Source organism: Sarcophilus harrisii, chromosome 3, assembly GCF_902635505.1.
Source record: "Sarcophilus harrisii chromosome 3, mSarHar1.11, whole genome shotgun sequence".
Lineage (NCBI taxonomy): Eukaryota > Metazoa > Chordata > Mammalia > Dasyuromorphia > Dasyuridae > Sarcophilus > Sarcophilus harrisii.
In genome coordinates this window covers 469031132-469054362 of record NC_045428.1, presented here as the reverse complement: position 1 = coordinate 469054362, position 23231 = coordinate 469031132, and the positions used below count along the sequence as shown (strand labels likewise).

The 23231-nt window shown below is 34.4% G+C and overlaps 2 protein-coding genes across 9 annotated transcripts in view; one reads left to right on the top strand and one right to left on the bottom strand.

Moving 5' to 3' along the window:
- The window catches only part of CEP57 (centrosomal protein 57), a 70832-nt gene extending 64472 nt beyond the window's left edge, over positions 1–6360 (bottom strand). For 3 of the 4 annotated variants that reach the window (XR_004233191.1, XR_004233193.1, XM_003764297.4), the window contains exon 1: positions 5631–5818. Coding sequence is in view for 1 of the 4 variants with exons in the window: in XM_003764297.4 (XP_003764345.3) it covers positions 5631–5663 (33 nt within the window). In the remaining 3 variants the exon portion in view is untranslated. Of the gene's footprint in view, positions 1–5630; positions 5819–6245 lie in introns of those variants that run through there. The other variant, XR_004233192.1, reaches the window with a different exon arrangement.
- Positions 6361–6700: 340 nt separating this feature from the next.
- Positions 6701–23231, top strand: part of FAM76B (family with sequence similarity 76 member B) — a 76023-nt gene continuing 59492 nt past the window's right edge. For 2 of the 5 annotated variants that reach the window (XM_023499495.2, XM_031961040.1), the window contains exons 1-9: positions 6701–7031; positions 7801–7865; positions 8184–8238; positions 9242–9397; positions 10145–10344; positions 13499–13546; positions 14112–14192; positions 14844–14979; positions 17305–17406. In XM_023499495.2, coding sequence (XP_023355263.1) covers positions 6945–7031; positions 7801–7865; positions 8184–8238; positions 9242–9397; positions 10145–10344; positions 13499–13546; positions 14112–14192; positions 14844–14979; positions 17305–17406 — 930 coding nt within the window. In that variant the 5' untranslated portion in view covers positions 6701–6944. Of the gene's footprint in view, positions 7032–7800; positions 7866–8183; positions 8239–9241; positions 9398–10144; positions 10345–13498; positions 13547–14111; positions 14193–14843; positions 14980–17304; positions 17407–19479; positions 22384–23231 lie in introns of those variants that run through there. The other 3 variants (XM_023499497.2, XM_003764298.4, XM_023499496.2) reach the window with 3 other exon arrangements.

Below are 23231 nucleotides of genomic sequence, written 5' to 3'. Positions count from 1 at the left end.
AGGAGGGAAGATTCGAAGAAGAGCTACTGAAGATGCAAAACACTTTTGAGGAAGAACAGAATAAACAGGGAGGGAAATACAATAGTTAGCAATAGTAATTGTGATAAAAAATTTGAAACATTTCCTTTGATAATGGCTTCATTTTTCAAACACACATTGGGAATAAATTAAATTTACAAAAGAATTATTTCCCCAAATGATAAATAATCAAAAGACATGAAAAGTTTTCAGAACAGAAGTAATCAAAGCTAGGAATAGCCATATTTAAAATAGCTAGAATTCAATATTGATTGGAGAATTGCAAATTAAAACAATTCTGAAATTCTACCTCAAACCTATTAAATTGGCTTAAAGGACAGAAAAGGAAAATTACAATATTGGAGAGAATGTGGGAAAAATGAGACACTAATGCATTCAAAGTGAAGTTGTGAGTTGATCCAATCATTATATAGAGCATTTGGAACTGTGACCAAAGGACTGTAAAACTATGCATGCCCTTTGACCTAGCAATACTACAACTGGGTCTATATCCCAAAAAAGGAACAGAACCCCTCTCTCTGTGTATGTATCAGTTCTTTTGCAGGGAAAAAGGGCAGGGTAAAGGATGCCCATCAATTGTAGAGACCAAATTGTGGTATGTGACTATGATGGAATGCTACTGTGCTTTAAGAAATGATGAGCAAGATGCGCTCAGAAAAACCTGGAAAAAACTTCCATGAACTTATGCAAAATGTAATGGACTATTTACAAAGTAACAGCAGCACTGAAAAATCATTAGTTGTGAATGACTTTATAACGATTATAATGATCTAAGACAACTTTGAAGGACTTAGGATGAAAAATGTTATCCATATCCAGAAAAAGAACTGATGGTATCAGAATACATATTGAAGCATCCTTTTTTTATTTTTCTTGAGGGTTTTTTTTTTTTTTTTGAGAGGGGAGGGAGGGGAAAGGTAGTCTGTTTTCTTTCATAACATGACTTTTATGGAAATGTTTTGTGTCACTACATATATATAACTTATAAGGGATGGCTTGCTTTCTCAGTGGGGGAGGAGGGGAAGAAGGAAGAGAATCTGAAACTCAAAGTTTAAAAAATGTTAACTATTTTTATATGTAACTGGGGGAAAATATAATACTAAATAAAGAAACACGATTGTTTAATTATCTTTATATGTAAAAATAAATACTAAATATTTTAAAAGAAAAAAGATAAGAGCTGGTTGTATGTGCTTCTCTGATATCTGCACAATGTCAAAAGAATTTAAAAGAACCCTTCAGTATGTATGTGGATCCACTCTATGGAGGCTTCACAGGAGGACAGAATAGAAGATGAGAAACACTGAGCAGCCACAATCTACACCTCTGAAGGGAATACCAAAGGAAATATCAACATTAGTGAGCTCAAAGACTCATTAAATTATTTCTTACAAAGCCCTAAAATATTGTATACATTGTAAAAACTCAATTATTAATTTATTTCAACAAATATAGTTGTCTTTCAATCCTCTTCTCTTGTCCTTCTATGCTATTTTATTGGTCATTTCTTCAACTCTCACACATTTAATTATCACCTCTATGGTGATTATTTTCATGACTACTTCTTCAGTCCTAATCACTCTACTGGCTTCCAGTGTCACACCTCTTTAACTTATTATTGAACATCTCAGAATTTGATTCCAATAAACACAAAACTTCAACAAGTCCAAATCTGAACTCATTATTTCCCCTCCCCCCCCCATACCTTCTCCTCTTCTAACAGGTTTTATCCTTGACTTTTCAGTCTTTTCAAGGTCTGACGATTTTACCTCTCATTTATGTCTTTTTGTCTTCTCTGAGACACCCTCATCAAGCTCTATTGATATGCATTCTGTTGGTTTGTTTCCCCTGCCCAAATTCTTTCCCCTTAAAACAAGCAGACTAGGTGAGATGAAACTAAAGTCACTTGGTATTCAATTAACAAAGTGATCTTAAAGCCCAGCTCTGACCTTCCTATTCAATAAATTCCAGTGGTTCATATCGCTTTTAAGATCAAATATAAAATACTCTACTTGGCATTCAAAAACCCTTAATAAATCAGCCTTAAAACCCCACCTTCTAGTCTGTGTTCCAGTGACAATGGTTTTCTTGCTGTTCCTCACACAAGATACAATACCTCTGATTTGCAGGCATTTTCACTTGATTATCTCCAATGCTCAGAATTCTCTGAAGTTTCTGCCAAAATCTCACTTTCTATAGGAAGTCTCTTTTCTAGTGCTTTCTTCCTGTTGATTACCTCCAGTTTATCCTTGGATATCTTAATTGTATATTTGCATTGGGTGTCTCCCATTAGACTATAAGTTAGAAATATCTTTTGCTTTTCATGGTACCATAGACCATTGAGCGTGAAATGGAATAAGGAAACTGAATTAAATTTGGCCTCTGACACTTATTACCAGAGTAACCACTGCCAAGTCATTTAACCTGTCTGTCTCAGCTTCCCCATCCATAAAATGGAAATAACAATAGCACTTGAGCAAATGAGATAAGTGTAAATGCTTATCACAGCACCTGGTATATAATAAGTAATAAATACTGTTATATTATTCCCAACAGTTAGCTTGATGCTTACAACATAGATACTAAATAGTTTAATGACTATATAAAGCATGATGTGGGATGAAAAGCATATACGACAGGATCCCCTTCTACGTGTTTGAACTTTGTTAGGAAAATAAGACATAGATAGCCAAATATGATAGTCACATAGCTATAGAAGGCTGGACCCTAATCAGGAAAAACGCTTCATTAAAGTGGAGATTTCAATTTGGCTTTGAAGGATAGATTTTGGTGGAGAAAAAAGAAAGTGCATGAGTAGGAAGGAATAAAACCCCTTCAAAAATATATATTAGCTAAATGAACTAAAGTTAACTAAATGATGTGAATATCAGTGAGCAAATTTCCCCAGATGTGTTATAGTTATTTGATCAAGAGATTTCACAGTATAATAAAACATAGAACTAGAAAACTCCTTGGAGATAATCTAATCAATATCATCATTTTATAAATCAAGAAACTAAAGCCCTGGGAAATAAAATATTTTGTCCACACCTGAAAATGTATTTAGTGGTTGGACTAGGATTAAAACTCACCTCCTTAGTTCAAACCCAGTGCTCATTTCAGAATATTGATACCCTTGATAAGATTGGAAAGAACATTAGAAATCACAACCATATTCTTCATTTCACTCAAGATGAAACAATGTCCTCACAGGGCAAAATTAGAGGCAATAGATGTTAGTTGCAAGGAATCTAATATAAGCTTGGTGAAATAATTCCTAATAGTTATAAGTTGCATGAGAAGGTTGTGGTTTCTCCTTCACTAGAGCTCATCAGTTAAAGGCTAGTTAATACTTTTCTGTTATATGTTAGTGGAAATTCTTGTCCAGATACTGACTGGACTACATGGGTGTTCAGGTCTCTTACAAGTCTGAAATTCTGTGATTCTGATTTTGACATTAAATAATCATAGAAGTTTAGAACTGAACAGAAAAAACAGGCTATAAAGTCCAAAGTATGGCTGAGAAAGAAAAACTAAAATATTAAAGACAGGCCAATGAATCAAAAACCACTTATTAAATACTTAATATCACACTGGGAATAGAAAAAGAGGCAAAAGATAGTCCTTGCCCTCAAGCAGCTTACAATCTAAGGGGTGACATCCAAACAAATACAAAGTTATATATAGGACAAATAGGAAATAACTAATGGAAGGCAATGGAATTAAGAGGAATTGGAGAGGGATTCCAGTAAAAGGTGGGGTTTTAACAGGCCAGGGGAGTAAGTAATAGTAGAGGAAGGAGAGCATTACAACCATAGACAGAGAAAATGCCTGGAGCCAAGAAATGGGAGTGTTGTTCATGGAATAGACTAATGTAATAGGAATAAAGATGTCAAATAAGCACAGAAAAGCAGGAGGCTAGGTTCCAAAAAGCTTTGAATGCCAAGCAGATTCTATAACAGGGGTGAGGAATCTTTTTTTTTTCCTTTTGCCAAGGGCCATCTGGATTTTTCTAACACCATTTGAGAACCATGCAAAATTATTAACTTCTATAACTTAATACAGTGGGAGATACAACAGTACCTAGCTTTCACTCATCATTACCTGCTGCTAGTTGTCAGACATCTCCCACCTCTGTCCTAGAAGCAATCAAGAGCCACAGGACTTTATTGGAGAAATGGCTGTGATCACACTTGCATTTTAGGAAAGTCATTTTAGTGGCTAAAAGGAGGACTGGAGCAGGGAGAGACTTGAAGCAGGCAGATCATTAGCAGACTATTGCATCCATGAATGGGTAAGATAAGGGACAGCACCATAGTGAAAGTGTCAGAGGAAAAAATCAGCAAATTTGAGAAAAGTTGTAAAGGTGAAATGGACAGCCTTTGATAGAAGATATCTTGTAAGAATGTCCATTATTTCCTAAGGCAGTCCATTCAATTTTTGAATACTGTTAACTGTGAAAGCTCTTTTCTGTAGTTAAACGTAGTGAGGCATATATATATATATATATATATATATATATATATATACATATACATATTATATACATATCTACTGTTTTTTTAAACAAAGTTGAATGACCCTTCTACATAATCCTTTACATATTTCTTTTTTTTTTTAAAGTTAAATCCACAAATATTTTTTTTTGCTTTGATAATTTTATTGACAGAATCCATGCCACCCTCTACATATTTCATAGGATCACAAAGCAGGGCTTCAGAGGCCAAGACCTTTCTTTCACAGATGAGGAAACTGGCCCAGAAACAGTGATTTGCTTAATGTCACACAGGAAATGAATAAATGACAGAGCCAGGATTCAAGTTCAACTCCTCTAATTCCAAAGTCAGTCTCTTTCCATCTCACCAACCGAGCTAATTAATTCTTCTCTGTTCTAGACAACCACTGTCCTTCTAAGTAGTATTCAAAACTGACTGCTAATATGCTCTGGCCAATCCAATCACCTCCCTCATTATGGATGCTTTTAATGAGACTATTAGCTTTCTAAATTTCCCTGCTTACTACGGCAATTCACTTAGTTCGAGTTTGGAGTCCACTAAAAGCCCCAAATCTTTTCTTGGACACACTAGTGTCCTGACACGTCCGCCTCGTTTTACATCTGTGAAACTTTTTTTTTTTAAGTCCAGGCCTAAGATTCTACACTCATTCCTACTCGGCATCACGTTAAATCCTGCCATTCTGACCCATATTGCCGCCTTCTAGGCTGGGGAAGTCAGGAGAACCCGGGTCTCCTTGCACTGTAACACGCAGTCATTTCCCTGGCGGCTGCAGGGGTTACCTAACTCAGGAGCCCCATTGGACGCAGTGCCCGATATTAACAGCTGGGCCCGGGGATGCCGACAAGGTTTAAACCCTGGCGGGCCAGAGGTCACCCTCACCTCCAGAGGCCGGGCTCACCCCAGGGAAGCGGGAGACGCTATCGAAGGGTGGGGAGGAGGGAAGAAAGAGCTGGGGAAAGCCGGGACGCGAATGTGGCTCCCCAGGACTCCGATGAGACCCGGGCAAGGGGCGCCAGAGCCGCAACGGGCGTAGGAGGCCTCCCTGGCCCAGTTCGAACGCAAACAGTCCCTTACCGAGCATCGAGAATAACTCGCCGACGCCGCCATCTTCCAGCCTGCCCGCAGGCTCCTCCTACTGTGAGAGCAGCCGAGGTTCACCAGCCCCGCCCCAAAAATCGTGCCCCGCCCACCAGGGGTGATTCACCCCACCCGGTCGGGGAGCCCGGGCCACCACCGAACCAGCGGCGGGGTGAAGATTGAGGAGGTAGGAGGATTTATCTACAAGTTAAGAAGTCTGCGATAATATCCCACCCCCAGCGCGCGTGCGCGTACACTACGCACATCGAAAGGACAACAAACCCGGACCGGCGTCACAAATAACCAATCAAAGAAGAGGACATCGTCCGGGAGTGGTGGGAGAGAAAGAATCCGCCCCTTCCCCAAGATGACGCCACAAGGTGTCGGATTGAAAACTAAAAGGGCCAATAACAAAAAATTCCAATGGAGACGCAAGGAAATAGCAGGACTCCCTTGAGGAGGGCAAAGGAAACTTTTCCGGGCGTTATTTTGGATTGGTGTCTTAAAATAAATCGCATTGATGTACGAGGACAAAATATCCCGACTGCCTTGTCGGCTCCGGTTCAGTCTGACAATGGTTTGGGGGGTAGTTCTCAAGTGGGACGTGCTTACCAAGAACGACCCAATGACGAGGGAGTATAGAAGGCGCTCAAATTACTCGGTCCAATTGGAGTCAAGAAACACCGAGTCAGCAGAGCAGGAGGGAAAAATCTTTGGTGGACAATTATCCAATAGGATTGGAGAGTTCTCCCCCAAACACTGGATTGGCCACTAGCGAGCACACTCTGGCTTTTGGCCGGGGAAAGGTTTTTAAGTGAGTTTCGCGCGCAGACCGTAGCGAACTGTTATTGGCTAGTGAGCTTCTTCCTTTGTGGGGGCTCGGTGCGTATCCGGGGTGAGGATAGGGGAGTGGCGCCTGAGTGACGTGAAGAAAGCAACAGCCAATCCGAATGAGAACGGAGAGAAGGAGAAGGAAGCGGATCTGTCGCCTCGCAGCAAATCTACACCTCGACTCTCCGTTTCGTCTCCCTCCGCCGCCGTCGGGGCCTAAGAGGGAGCGGCCGGGAATCGTTGCGGGGCCGGGAGGACGGGTGGCTAAGCAAGGCGGAGGGAGACGGCTGTGGCCTTGGTGTTTAGTCCGCGGCGGCGCTGTAGTTGGGTCCTAGCGCGGAGTCGTAGTGGGCACGGGGTGGGGGTCAAGGGGGGAAGCTTCGGGAGGAGCGCGCGGCCGGGCCCGGGTGCCCAGGCTACCCCGCAGTCCCCCGCAGGGCTCCGCGTTGCAGGAGGCGGTGGAGGAAGAGGAGTAGGAGGATGGCGGCCTCGGCCTTGTACGCCTGCACAAAGTGTACTCAACGCTATCCCTTCGAGGAGCTCTCCCAGGGGCAGCAGCTCTGCAAGGTCCGTGTGCGCCGGGCGGGGTCTAGTGGGACGTGGCCCGGGGAGGGGGCTGGGTGTCCCGCGCTCCGCCTCCTCCCTCCCGTAGCCGGCGCCTCGGGGGTTGGAGTCTTGGGCTCGGAATTGGGCTTCTGGGATCTTTCTCTCTGCGCGGGGCGGGGCATGAGGGGAGATCGCCTCCCGCCTGGTGGCCCGAGATGGGGCTAAGATCTCGGAGGGGGCTTCTGGGGTGGGGCTAACACCCCCCCTGCCAGGCGACCAGCCACCTGTCTCCCGCAGGAGGTATTTTTGTCCTGGCTCCGTGACCTTTCAGTTCTCCCCTTCTTGAATTTAGGGATCACTTGTAAACCTCTCATGAGGGAACTGAATGATGACCTGTCCTGCACAGAAAAACTAGGACTTGTTGGGGAATGAACTGAGAATTCGGATCTTATCAGATCCTAAAAGCAAAAGTGATCATTTGTAAGCAGCCTTGCAAAATAGGAAAAGCGTTTTCAGATGGTTGCAAAACCTTGAAATCGACTCCACCTGGTTGCCGTCCTGTTTGACCCTAGTTAGTACCATACAGAAATATAATAAACACAAAGAAACCCACTTTTTCCCTAAGGAATTAGGGCATATTTTCCTTAAATAATGACATGGTAGGACATAATACAACTCTACCTGCAGAAACATAATACATTATTTTGAAATTATAGAGGTTTGTTCTCCTTCCCCCTTTGCAGAAGAGACTCGACTATATGCTAAACACTGCTGTATTAATTTCTTGCAGGAATGTCGGATTGCACATCCTATTGTAAAATGTACTTATTGCAGATCAGAATTTCAACAGGAGAGGTTTGTATTTAAATAGTTAAAGTCTTTTAGATATCATGAAACTTTTCTCCAGGATGTACTTTTACAGGCAATAATCCCAATTTTGTCATTATTTCTTATCAAGTATTGATTTTCTCAAATTGAAATTTTACTAGTAGGACCAAGAATTAATGTTGAAAAACAATATTTGCTATTTTCATAAAACATCTTTGAAGAAATACAAGATTTGAGCTATTTCTGATCTATTACTATCAGCTGTATGTGTTCCTCTGTATGGTATATCAGTGGCTTAAAAGTTGTATTTAAACTTAATTCTGGCATGTGAATTTTTCTTTACAGCAAAACTAACACAATTTGCAAGAAGTGTGCGCAAAATGTGAAGCAATTTGGGACAGTAAGTCTGTGCCTTACTTACATTTCTATTTTGTCACTGAAGAATTACCTGTCAAATAATAATATTAAAGACAAAGCATTTATATAGAAAACGTGTTAATTTTGGGTACATAAGTAGTTTCAGCATACATCTGAAATCATCACTTCATAAATTTTAATTAGATGTAGAATAAACAGATTGAGGAAGTTGCTCTCTGCTGTGAAATGAACAAATTTTATGCCCATTTTAAATCTAGAGTTTGTGAAGCCATACTTCCTGGGGGAAAAACATTTAAACAAATATAGTACTAGTATTTATGCAGAAAGTTGAAATGTGCTCATCTTTCTTCCCCTTCAAACTATCGATTTTCATGAAAAAAGTATGAAGGACTTGAATTCAAAAACCTTTTTATGGTATATATCAATCAGTACAAATTCTATCTAATCTTATATACTTAGATTTACTGTAGTATAGTACAAGACAATCTGTTGATGTTCATTATGAGGACTTTAGGTGCTACAAGATTCTAAAATGTTTTCTCTTCAAAGAAAAATGAAATTATGTTTGAAATTATTATGAAATTTAGTTTGTATGCACTTGTACAGATTTTTTTTAGAAATGATTCTGGGATATAACTCTTGAATTAACATGACTTCATTTAGTATGACTAAGAAATTGGGAGTTTGCATTTATCTTTTTTTTTCCATATTATTTAGTACTTTTGAAAAAAACAACTGTTTTAGTACTTTAAGTACTTCTAAAATTTACACATTTAGTACTTAAAAAAAAAAAAAAACCTGTTAGTACTAGGTTCATATTATTTCAGTTTTTTTCAAAGAGTAACAGTGTGCTCATAAGTCCCAAAATAAAATAAATTGATATTGATGGGCTGTTGAGCAGATAACTGTTGAACATTATTCCAAATGTTAAGAAAAAGTATTTGATTTTTATACCGCAGTATTATAAGGATTATCATCATTGAAATGCCTAAAGTAAAGAAAGCTGTTTCTCTTCTCAATTTTAGCCTAAACCTTGTCAGTACTGTAATATCATTGCAGCGTTTATTGGCACAAAGTGTCAGCGTTGCACAAATTCGGAAAAAAAATATGGACCACCTCAAACCTGTGAACAGTGCAAACAACAATGTGCTTTTGATCGCAAAGAGGAAGGAAGAAGAAAGGTAATTTTTCTATTTGTTCATGGTTCTATGATATCCAGAAATATAATCGTATCACTCATTTGAATTCAAAGTGGAATTAATAGTATTTGTATATTTCTGGGTGACTGATTCCATTTGCAGTCCCATAAAGCACTGTCAAGATGACATTGAATTCCGGAGTCAATTGGTGTTTAGTGACTTATGTCGTTGTACATTTTTTTGAGTCATTTTTTAGTATAAAATATTTGTAGATCCCAAGATGTTTTCTTAGTAGTAATAACATTTCTTTAATATATTTTTGATTTTATGTAGATTTGTAAGTGGATCTCTTTCCATTCTTTCAGTCAGAATTGAGAGTTTTACTGTTATGAAAAATATATAGTATTTTATTAGCTAGTGTATAGATGCCTTCAAATAAATGTTAAGGCATGCATGGCAGTTAGTTTCTGCTGATACTTCTGTTCCTAAATGGAATAGAAAATTAAACTTACAGGAACAGGAAGAATAATTTGCTCTTAAGGGCACTAGATTTTCATTTCAAATTAATTACATAAAAAGCTAATCAAAAACCAAACTACAATGCAGTGTTGAAATCTGTTTGAAGTTACATTAGATTGCCTGTTTTAAAATTCCTTATAAAGTTCTGTTTTCCAAGTTTGAGAATAATTTTATTTAACCTTTTTTGAAAGGCTTCCTTGAGTTTTAGGTAATTTCTTAAGAGATTTCATTTAGGACTTATTTGAGCTAATATAAATCTTCTTCTAAAAGGTTGATGGAAAATTACTATGCTGGCTTTGCACCCTGTCTTATAAGAGAGTTTTACAGAAGACAAAGGAACAGAGGAAGAGCCTGGGTTCTTCACATTCTAACTCATCCTCCTCATCACTTACTGAGAAAGACCAGCACCATTCAAAACACCACCACCACCACCACCATCACCACCATCGTCATAGCAGTAGTCACCACAAGTACGTATTTAGTATTTAAGATATATTCAGTATAATTCAAGAATTCCCTCAGCACTTAGAAGAAAATATCTCAGCAGTGATATAATTTAATCTTAATCTTTCTTGTCTGTTTGGGTATTTGCCATGTATATTTCATTTCTAGGTTATAAACATTTTAAAGAGTATAGATGATGTCCTCCCTATTGTCCCCACCCACCATCACCAGCTTGTAATTTAATATTTTTGTATTCAGATTTTTTTTTTAAACTAACCCTTATGATGTTAATAATGTGGCTGAGAATAATTTGCTTTTAGCCAATTCTCAAATCACCGATTGAAAAGGACAGTAAATATGGGATAATATTATAAGAACAGTATGTTAACAAATGATCCAGTTCATAGACTTGGGCTGTCAGAAGCTTCAGTATTTCCTTGTTTTATATACATTACTCTGGATTCAACACTAGGATCATTCTCATAAAAACAGCATATGAAAACTACACATCAAAACACAGGATGGGGTAAAAAATAAAATTTCTTCTGTAAATAAAAACCATGAACATATTTTAAGTTTTTGTGTTCAGGTTAATCCCTATTTTTTTCAGATGTTGACTGGTAAGTGTACAGTCATTTGAAAAGTATTTATAACCAAAATAGTTATGAATGTATTGGAAGTATTGGAGGACATTAAACTATGAAAAAATCACATTTTTACCTAATGGCAGTATTTTTCTACTTTTAAAAGATATATTTGCATGAACTTTATTCCCAAATAAGGGAAATACTTCCATCTTTTCATTACATTTTTTTAAAATTGGAGAAAGATGCCAGCAATACTAGATCTTTTTTTAAACTATTTTTCTATTTCTAGGCCCTTTGACAAAGTAAAAATTATCTAATCTTTGTACATCGTATCGTATATGAAAACAGCATATGAAAAATCTAAATGTTAAAAGACTAGGGAATGAAAATTTTACATTCTAAAGACTTTGCATTTCAAATTTACTGCAAGCTTCCTTCAAATGTTTTCCGTGGGTGGGTATTGAAGATAGTTTTATTTACCTTCTCTTACCACTTCCCCTCCCAAAAAATATTTATTAGGAGAATATAATAATGGTAAAAAGTGTGTATATATAGTACTTATTATAAATATGTCCTAATGGGTAGAAAAAGGAATTAGGACTTACAAGGAGCTATTTTATAAAGTCAAATTTATGTTCCATTTGTTTCATATTTCTATTTAGTTAAAAGTTGTGGTTTAGAGGTTTAAAAAGAGGCATTTGTCTAATAGTTGAACATTCTGAATCAGTATGAGATGAATTAAAGAATTGAGACTTAAAATTACAACTTTCCCACTTGCCTTAAATTTTCATAATCCTCCTAGGCTTTTCCCATAGAGTTGTTTAGATTTAGGGGGCAAAGCATGAAAGTCTTACTTGGTTTTACTTTTTTCTGGGTGGTAGAAGAATGTGAACCACAAGTACAGAGTTGTCTAAGTACTTTAATACTGGTAGCTCAGTACCAGTATAATTTTCTCCCTAATCTGTTTTAATAGATGTTCTCAGGATAAGATACAAGGGAACAACTAGTTTAATAAAGTTCAAATTCTATAAGACTTATCGATTTTTTTCTGTGATGGAATGATAGGTCTTGTAGAGTAACACAAGGAAGTTGATGTTAATAAGATTTAACTTCATTGAGGTTTTTGATTTTGTCCCCCAAGAAATTCTCATCATTAAACTGGAAAAAATATGGTCTAGACCTCCCAACTATTAGGTGAGTACACAATTGACAATAGGGTCCTGTCTGTAGAGTTAACTAAAACAATAGATCACCAGAAGGTGCATGCTAAGTAAGTTCAAAGCAAAGACCAAGTTGAATCCTCAGATTCACCATAATCTAGTGAGATCATCATTCTCAAGAATATATGGAGAAGAACGTTTTTTCCCTTGTTTTTAAAGATATTGTGACTGGTGTTACTTTGTCTGTATTTTGAGTGTGGCCAGAAAAAAAACAAAATAATTATTGCCATGCTAATACAAGTAGATTCTTTTGGTTTGATGTTATAACCAGTTTGCAGAACTATACACAATTGTGTCTTTAAACCTATGGCTTGCTCTTCACATTTGCTCAAAAAGACCCACCTAATTTCTGATTGCTGCCTTCCAGGTTGGTCTGTATGCCACTCTCTTTTCCCAGCAGTTCAGTAAGGACACATGCAGAATAGTGTACTTGAAGAAAAACTAAAGTATATGAATGCAAGATTGTGAAGGACTAGATATGTGTAAGTACAGCAGAAAAAAAAGTCCAAAAGTCATAATGAGTAACAAGCTTACTGAGTTAGCACTGTATCATAGTGGTTTAAGAAGTAAGAATACTATGATATATAAACAGTATTATAAATTAGAATTGCAAACTCTTTCACTATCCCACTTATGGTCTTAATCTTTACTAGATGAGTATATCTAGTTTACCTTACTAATGAAAGATGTATAGAGTATTGGGACAATTGTTTAGGAAAACAAGGAAAAGTTAGAAGAAATAGAGAAACCAAAATATTCTGTTTGGAAAGTTTTTTCCCCTTGAGGATGATTGATACTTTCCAAACTCCACAGAACAAAAAGATGCTAATTTAAAATACAGCAAAAACAATTTATGGTAAGGAAGAATTTCTTCAGGTTCAGGATTTTTACTGAGGCATGCTTTAATCTTTAAAATAGGGTAAAAATCTCAATTTACATATGGTTAAGTCTTAACCATTTTAACTGTAATTTTAAATTGGTGGTTTTCTTTGAAATTATAGTACCCATCTAATGATTTTCATATTCTTAAAAGGCCCCATATTAGATTTTAGTCTGGAGAGGATGGAACAAATACGACTTATAAAGGCCTCTCCATTGCTGTGCTTTCTTTCCAGGAACCCATAAAGATGCCTGGTGGAGTTGACTAAATTATTTTTCATGGTTTCTTTCATAAATTAAACTGAAAATCATAAGTCTAAAAATGGTATAGACAAGTACAGGATTACAATTGGCTATATTGCTATTTTCATTCTGATAACTTAAATGAATCTCCTTTGCTGACAAAAACATTCTGATAAAAGTTTAATTTTGTTTTCCTTTGGTAACAAATGTTATTAATAGATATTATTAGATGTTAATTGTGTGTATTTCAGAATCAGCAGTCTGAGTCCAGAACAAGAGCAAGGACTGTGGAAACAGAGGTAAATGCTTACCATTTTTTTGAACTATTTGAATTTAGTATTTTAAAATATTTTTAAATGGAACACTTGCCTGAAAAAAATCTAGTTGTATTTCTTCATTTTCCAAATGAAAGGAAACTAGGGTACATTGAGGTTCGATAGCTAGAGACAAACTGAGATTTAAAATCCTATGAACTTCTGACTTTCAGGTCTGTTTTTATATTTTTTTCAGCTTCTACCCAATCTCTGCTCTTTCTGCTTCTGTTGTAGTTAGACTTCGAAAGGTTATAAGATACCTTCTTTCATGTGTCAGCTCGAATCTTGTACCTTCTGCAGGAGACCTTTCACATATTTATTTCCCTCTGCTCTCAGTAATTTTTTTTTCAATTGTCTCCATTGAAAAAGTTTCTGGGGACAGGGGCTATATTTTTGCTTTGTTATACCGAGCACTCCACACAGTGCCTAACACATAGTAAGCACTTTTTAAATGATTATTGATTGATTGTAAATTATATTTATTTTTCAGATTTACTGTTGATATTTTTGTAGCTATTACTTTGTACTTACATTTTTTATTTGGTTTCAGCCATAAAACTTCTGCAGCAATTCAGAATGAAACTCCAAAGAAAAAACCCAAACTGGAATCCAAGCCATCCAATGGAGATAGGTAAAATTGGATTTCTTTAGTGCTATGAAATTTCAACCCAAGAGAACAATGATGGTTGATAGTTGCCACTATATAATAAAGGAAAGTAAATTGATATCCTTCTTTGTTAATTTTCTTGTATCACATAGGACAGTGACCATAATCGATTGGATATTTTTTAATGAAAACTTAATAGTATGAAAATGGTACTGTTCCTACTGCTTTATTTAGACAAAAAAAAAATCTTTTTTTAAGTATAAATAATTTGGAAAAGGCCACATACTTTCAAAGAACATTTTCTAACTGGTATCCCTCAGACAAATGAAAGTTGGGACTCAATAAGTATTTTTAAACTTTTAAGTTTTGTTAGAATAGATTTATTATATAGTACATTAGCCAAACATTTACTGATATTACTGTACAAATTGGCTGCGTATTGCTTTACGCTAGAAATATTGACCCCCTAAAAGCTAATACTGAATTATATTTCTGCAGGTATTTGTAATGTGTGCCATTAGTAAGGTAATTTGCCAGTTGCATCCATTTCTGTCAGGTACATATTTTTTTGCATTAGCCTTAAGGATGTTTGTGGAATTGTCTTAATTTATGCATTTTGAACACATGCTGTTTTTCTTGGACTTCTGTTAATTATATTTTACTTCTTATTTTTAGTAGCTCTATAAATCAATCAGCAGATAGCGGAGGAACTGACAATTTTGTCCTTATAAGCCAGCTGAAAGAAGAAGTGATGTCACTTAAACGTCTCTTACAACAGAGAGACCAAACCATTTTAGAAAAAGATAAAAAGGTGAGAATATTACACTATTGAAGTCTGTTATATCTTAACTCTCATTTGATAGTTGCAAATTTAAGATTAGACATTCTCTGACAATTTTTGTCATATTGTTTGCTGGTTATTTGTACATGGTTCTGGATGAAACAGCGAGACCTTTCATGGTTTTCCTTGGAACCAGCATCAGTAGAGAAGTATAAGGTTTCTTCCCCCCTTTCCTGTCTCCCTCTCTCCCCCCCACCCCCCTTCGGCAGTTGGGGTTAAGTGACTTGCCCAGGATCACAGAGCCAGGCAATGTTAAGTGTCTAGGCCAGATTTGAACTAAGGTCCTCCTGACTTCAGTCAGGGCTGCTGCTCTATCCACTGTATCACCTAGCTGCCCCTAAAGTTTTTCTAAAGAACTAATCAATTTTACTTTTAGTGATTTCTGAATATTTTCTTTGAAAACAGACACATGCATGCATTTGTGCACATGTATTTTAAATGTCTCATTTTGGCTTAATGGGTGAACCTCATTCTATGGATGGAAAAAAAGCATCATGTGTGAATTTAGACGAGTTTTTTAAGAGCTTTTTCTTTTCAATTATTTACATTTCTTAATCTGGCCAATGAGGCTCAATAATATAAAAATCATCCTCGTGGAACGTTTTCTGTATAAGAGCCAACATAGTAAATTATATATGTGTTATAGATTCAGGGTATTCTGTTATAGGTAAATATACATGAATGTTACTTAGAAGTGAAATCAGAATAGCATGAACTTGGATTTTCCTGACTTCAGGCCCAACTTTCTGCCCACCAACCTGCTTAGCTACCCCTATAAAAATTCATATATGTGCAAATCTAAATATATGATAATTACTTGTTATTCGATAACCAATTTTAAACTTTTCATAGAGATTAACTGAATAATTTTTAAATTAGGAAATCCCTTATACCTTTTGCTTGAAAACAAGTACCCCTTGTTATGTCTAATTAGAACATGAATTAAGAAGTATCTGTTTGAAGACATGTAATTTCAAAGAAAGAAAAGTGTAAGTGAATTTTTAATTATTTTGCATTTTTACAGCTTTATAACATCACATCAGTGCAGGTATTTTAGCTTGTTTTTATAATTTTTTCTCCTGTAATTTAGCAAGATGTAATTGGCATTTTACATGTTTGCAAAAAAATCATGTATATGAAATGTGAGCCAGCATATACAAATGTAGGAATACCCATTTTAGTGGGTATTCATTTCTTTGAATACATTAACAATCGTGGTAAGGTGGTTTGAACCAGTAGAGCAGAAAAGTTTTTTTTTAATCCACAACTGAGTCAAGGATTTTAACTAGGTAGAATGTAGGACACTAGTTCTTTTTCTGTAAATTTCTCTATTTTTCATCATCAGTTTATCTTTTAAGTAATTAAATGATAGTGTTGCATTTTATAGTACAAAAGATTGGAATGCTTAATTTTCTATGGATGAAAATTCTATTGTTATAATAGTTAAAATAGAAACATCACCTGCAACTAGCTTCCTTCCAGCTTGAAGATGTGTTTGTTATTCCAAATCTCTGTATATATTTTATATGTGTGTGATAATATTTACATAGATATTTAGGAGTTTTTTCAGCTTGACTATGCTAGAAGTACCTAGTTCTTGTGAGAAACCAACTAGGTGACTTACAAATATAGATGTAATCCAAGTAGCAGTTGAAAAAAGTTTTGAAATTTGCTGTTTCCCTTTAAGTCATAAACTTATTAGTACTGCTTCTATGCGCTTTTCCAACCTCTAGTTCGAGAAAAATATCAAATAATGATGAGCAAATTACAATGGAATTTTTTGGATTATTGGGAAAATAAGCTTTGATTATAATGTTCCTTTTTGAATAATGTAAAATTTAAGAATTTTTTCTTTTTTGGTGGGGGGGGGTTGATAATTCCTTTTAATAAAATGAATAAGGAAAATTTTAGGTCAATCTTGGAAGTATTTCCCAGCGTATATGACACGCTTGAAGTATGCTGTGTAAGTTGTCCTACTTATAAAAACTGCCAAAGTGCTGTAAGACTTATAGAGAGCCATGTAAGGTCCCTGAAAAACAGGTGGTGTTTTTAAAACTTACTGCATACTTAGTTACTGCCTTGAAATTAAAATCCATTACTAATTTATTATTTAATAACATTAAAATTGATTAATAAGACTTAAGTATTTGTGAACTGACAAAATACTTGGGGAAAAAATGACTACATCTTGGTACCCATTAAATTGATATTAATCACCACTCTGAGTTATAGAATTGTGAATAATGCTGTAAAAAAAACTAAATGCAATTCATATATATTGATGTATTTTTTTAGTTAACTGAACTGAAGGCAGACTTCCAATACCAGGAATCTAATTTGAGAACAAAGATGAACAGTATGGAGAAAGCTCACAAGGAAACTGTGGAACAACTACAGGTAAATATGTTTTTTAGTATACAGTTTATTTGAACTATAAGTTGCAGAGAACAAAAAGTACAAATTATTATATTCATTGATTTATATCTTTTGTAAGGATTTATTTACTTTAGGCACATATGTGTGTACTTCTTCCCATGCCCTAGCTTTATCTCTCTTTTCTTTCTTTTTTTCCATTGTTTTCCCCTACTACACAGTATTGTAGATAAAGAGCATGGGGAGCAGGGAAGAAGGATGATATAATTCCAGGATCCATTCCATGATTTATAAAGTGGGTTGCTTAAAGAGAAAATTGTAAATCCAGAGTTCATGGTAGAATTGTCTAGGTAAAATTTCAACATGCAAGAAGACAAGTGATAATTTATTACCAGGTCCTTATTCCAGGTCTTCATCTAGCTCTCTTTACCATCTGGACAATTCTTTTGATCTAAAATTAAATATCTTCTGTCTGTCCTGAAGAAACTCCCCTATCCAAATTTGTTTATGATTTCTTTATTAAATTTTTGGTAATTAATGCATTTGGAGAGAGACGTATCATTGGTGGTAGTCAACAAGTATTGTCTTTTATAAAAGCCTTAGTGATTTTTTTTTCACTTAGGTTTGTATGTTGAATTCTTTTCTGAGTTATAAGTATTTTGCAAAAAATTCCATAATTAAACCTAATAGAAATACGAGTGAAATCCAGAGTAAGATAGTATGTGGGTTGTGGTAATATCACTTGATTCAAACTATTTCTTGCTCAATACTTGTTTTCGTTTACGTTAGGATCTGAATGCATGGGGCAGGTGTTTCTCCTGCAGAACCCTAAAAGTTCCAAAAACCTATTATCCTATTTTTTCAATCATTATCTTCCATGTATTGCATCCTTATAGTCACATTTCTTTGTTAGACTTTCTGACTCTCTTTACAAGGTTAAATTATCACTACCAATGAGATGATTTTTCTTAAAGTACTTCTCACCTTCTAGTGTTTTACATCTGGATTTTCTAATGAAGTTTATAAAAAAAGGTTTTAAAATTAGCTAATGTCTCAGAATAAGCTAGTAAGGAATTTAGTTAAATAGTAAGAAATTTCAGTTTATTGATGTCTTTATAGTTATTTTTCAGTCTTAAAATTGTTGGATTTTTTCTTCCCCCATTTTCCACATACCCATGCACAAACAGAAGATACATAGAACTATTTGGGATTTTTAATTTTGTAAAATTTAAATTGATAAGATCTTAAACCCTCATTACCATTGATGAGAAGTAAGGACAAAAAATGAAAATATTGAATGAGTTTTGGAATGTTGAAAGAGGAGGGTGCCAAGAAGTGATCAGATTTTGAATTTCTTATAGGAAACAAGCATAGTTTCCTACATAAATTGGGTTGTTGGGATATAGTAAATATTTTATCAAAAAGCTTTAAAATAATAGAAGATTGAAATGCATTTGAAGAGGAAAAGAAAAAAAAGTCACTTGAGAACAAGACAAGGCCATCAAATTGGGTAACATCAAATAAAAGTGAGGTTGAAACCAACAAACAGGTAGTGAATAGTATGTGGGCTTTAGGTTTTAACATTTCTAGCACCCAAAAAAATTACACAAAATAGTAATAGTACCTTTTATTTGGATCTAGTGTTCACAGTGAGGATGTATTCATTTGTGTTTTGAAAACATGTGGTATATTCTGTAGAAGAGAACCAGACTGAGTTGGAAAACCTATTGGGCAAGTCTTTTCATAGAATCTATGTCCTCATTTGTAAAATTGAGAAAAGACTTTGCTTTGGCTCCCTCAAGAATTCTTGTGAGAACCAAATGCAATGGCATATATGAATGGGCTTGATAAATCATAAAGCATAATGTGCAGTTAAAGTAGTGTTGATTATTAGCAATAACATTGTTAAAGAGAGTGGTAAAAGTCCATTCTAAAGGCTAATGAACCATGAGTTTCTAAATTACTTTTGAAATCTTTTGCAAAGTAAATTGTAATATTGCTATTGTTTATGTAATATTAATGGAATTATCCTTAAAAAAATTTTTTTTTATTACAAAAACCTTATTTTTAATCACAAGTGTTTTTTGTCTACTACAGGCCAAAAATAGAGAACTACTCAAACAGGTTGCAGCATTGTCGAAGGGTAAAAAGTTTGATAAAAGTGGAAGCATATTAACATCACCTTGAGGAAATATTATATTCATATTTAGTGTTCTGCTTAAATTGTAAATTCAAATAATTCTGTGAAGCCCTTAAAATTCTGTGTAGTAGAAAACATATTTTTGCACACCAAATGAGTTGGCGTGTTTCCTATTCACTTTTATAACTAATGCAGCATTTTTTTTAGTTGTCAAAGTATTCAAATAAAATACTTCAACTGGCTTGAAGAATCTTTTTAATTTTTTGATATCCAAGAACTTTTTTTTGCCAGCAATAGTATTAAAACAGTTATTAAAGGACAGAAAATAGTGCTCTTTTAAAAGAATGCAACATGCAATAAATAATAGATGTCGTTTTTAAGAATTAAAGCAACAATTTTTTTTGTTTGACATTGCTAACTTCAGATGATCCGTTTTCAATTTTAGGCATATGTAACTTTTGGAATAAGGAATATTATGGACACTTAAGTTTTTGGCGACTGTTCTTTTACTTTCTATTGAAATATGGTAAATTTAGGAGGGAAATCATGGTGCTTTTATTAAATGAAATTCAGAAATATATGTAAATATGTTTTAATAGTTGCATCATTAGTAGTAGTCAATGGGTAGCCTAGTATTTTCATCATTTTGATAGGATTTAACATTTATTGTACAGTATCCAAGATAAAATACATGTTTTTGTTTTGTAAAGACTACTGTAGATTTTTACTTACAAGTGCCTTTTTGCCACCTAATGTTTTTATTTATAGGAATGCTGGTCTTTTGTACATAAGGTTTTGTTTTTAAGATCATGTTTAATAAAGTTTGTATATAATGTGTATGTACAGGAGACATTAAAAAGAAAATGCAAACTGCTAGTGAGGTTCTTCAGGTTGTGTTAAGAACTAGCAACAATTAGTGCATATAGATTTTTTAGGTCGTTGTGATTTGTGTCTGTAGGATAGGGGATGATATTGGTCCTATTATTTTGTCAATCATTTCCAAAAGATTTCATTTTAAATCTTTTGACATTATTATATTTTAATTCTGCCACAGTGAATCATATTTGTGTGCAGAAATATGCATGTCTAGCTATATACATAGTTCCACATATTTCTTCTTAGTTGAATATTAATATTTTTTAAAACATCTTTACTACTGTTTTGTCTACTTTTATCTGATTAATAGAATTAATATGTGTAGTCACCACTGCATAATTGGATAAATTCTAATGTTTTCTAAATTTCCTTTGAAGCTATTGTTTATTTTTCTTTGAATAAGTTGGAACTTCAAATAGATTCCAGTGATGTTTACACATCAAACTGTCCCAGTGTCTTAAATCATTATTCTCAAAAGGATAGTATAGGATGATGTATGTATTATGTTAGTGTAAAATATATATTGGGCCTTTTTAAAAAAAAAAAAAAAAACTTAAAAAAATAATAATTTTGAGCCTTGAATGGAATTGGTCTGCTTTAAAAATGTATCACTTCAGCCTTTTACTTCATAAGCATTAAAAATAATCTAGCACTCTATTGGGTTTACTATTTACATACAATGAAATCAGCACTTCTTGCCCCTAATATCTTATAGGTTAAACCAGCTCAACTCTGCTCTGGGCAAACTATTGTGCTCACCACATACTTATTACTAGACATATCATTGTAAAATTTTTTAATGTTTTAAAGTATTATCTAAACCAACATTTTAATTTTATTGCCCTTGGAAAGGTTGACTTTTTCCAATACAGTTTGTGGGTGGTACTAGTCTTTTGAAATGGCTGGTGTTTTAGTAGCTTATTCCTACAAATTTTTCAATGTAGAATCATACTTTCATTTTTTGATATGCCCTATTTAGAAGTACAAAGTTGGGTTAGTTTTCAAGTAAAGCATATCCTGAATATTTCTAACTTGAAAATAAAAGCATCAATTTATTTCCATCAAGTTTAATATGTGTGTGTGCGTGTGTGTAAATATATGTGTATGTGTATATATACATATATATTCACACATACATATATATAGAAAGAGTTACATTAAGTTTAATAGTCTTCATAGGTTAAATACACATACTGTGCTTTTAACTTAGCATTTTCTGCCCAAGTTGTACTATACTATAGTGCATTTTAATGCTGAGAAGATTTACTAAATCAAAAAGATGTTTATTTTCATTTAAAATCTTTCATAACTGGTATTTTTCCAATTTCATACCTATTTCTCATTCTCTATTAGTCATCATAGTTTTTAAAGCAAACCATCCATTTTAGTAACACTCAATAACACTCACATTCAAACTTGTGAAGTTGCTGCAATTTTAAATTGTTTTTATTTTTGTTTTAAGGAACACCGGGAAATTCAATTGACTATGTCAGCTTTGTAAATTCTAATGCTAAAACCTTTTAAGGGCTTCACAGTGTTTAGTCCTAATTTAAATATGCCCTTTTTCTTTTTATTCCATGACCTCATTTTAAAACTTAAATTTTTAAAGATTGTAAACAAATACATTGAGTTCTAGACCATCATGTCTTGGATCTGTAGTGTATTGACAAAATGGCCTGATGTTCTTTAACTGTGGATCTGTAAGGAGATAATATTGTGTGCTGTATTGTGCTTTTTAGCTTGTTTTCAGCTGTTCATTAGCATTGACAAGTCATAGCCACTTTGGCTCAAGTTATTTATGTACTTTAAGCCTGTTAATATTACAGTCCTTTTTAGATAGTATTGGTCTAAATATGCATTTTGCAGTGAAGCTGTTGAGCTGTTCACATGTATAAACTATTGAAATACTGTACTTGCACACATCTGACTGTTGACATTTTGTACTTTTTTCTAAATCAAATATTTCACAATAAAAACTTTACAAAAACATTATCGTCTTTATCTTTTTTTTCCTTCTTTCCCCAAATTGAAGACTGAGTTCAGTTCTAATTCTAAATCACCATTATAATATTGACCAATAGATTTTTTCTTAATTTTATATTTTTAAAATTTTGTTTTAACTTTTTTTGGTTTTGTATTAACTTTTTCATATATGTCGTCCTTGCCACTTCCTCAACTTAGTGATATGTAGTGAGGTGTCCCTTATATCAAAAAAAAAAAAAAAAAGCAATTCAACAAAACTAATCATTATATTAAGTCTGCGTATGGGCTGCCTCTCATATATGCAAAGAATTGAACATCCAGGGTCATCATAGTTGTTCAGTTTTTATTTTTATCTTTTTTTTCCATTTCCATTTGTTTATATTGTTTTTCTTTTATTCACTTTACACCAATCCATGATTCTCATGGGTTTTTTTTTTTCCACTTTTATATAACAGTAAGATTCATTTATATTTGTGTACCATAATTTTTATCCATTTATCAAGCTATGGGCATCTTAGCATATATCAAGACTTTGCTTCTTGGGGATATTTTCTCACTACTGGCATTTGACCCAAAAGCATTAATATTTCAGTAATTTTTTTTTAACCATAGTTCAATTGCTTGTCCAGTTACTAGCTTCAACAGTACATTTGTCCCCAAAGCCCATCCAACTTTGTATCTGTCCTCTTTACCAGTGTGTGCTTAGTGTTAAGAAATCTCAGTTGTTTTGATTTGCTTTTCTACTATGACCCTTTCACTGCATTATTCTATTTAGTTATTGTTTTCAGCTCATTTGAGAAGTATTTTTCATATTTTTTGGTCATTTATGCATGCTGGAATAAATGGCATT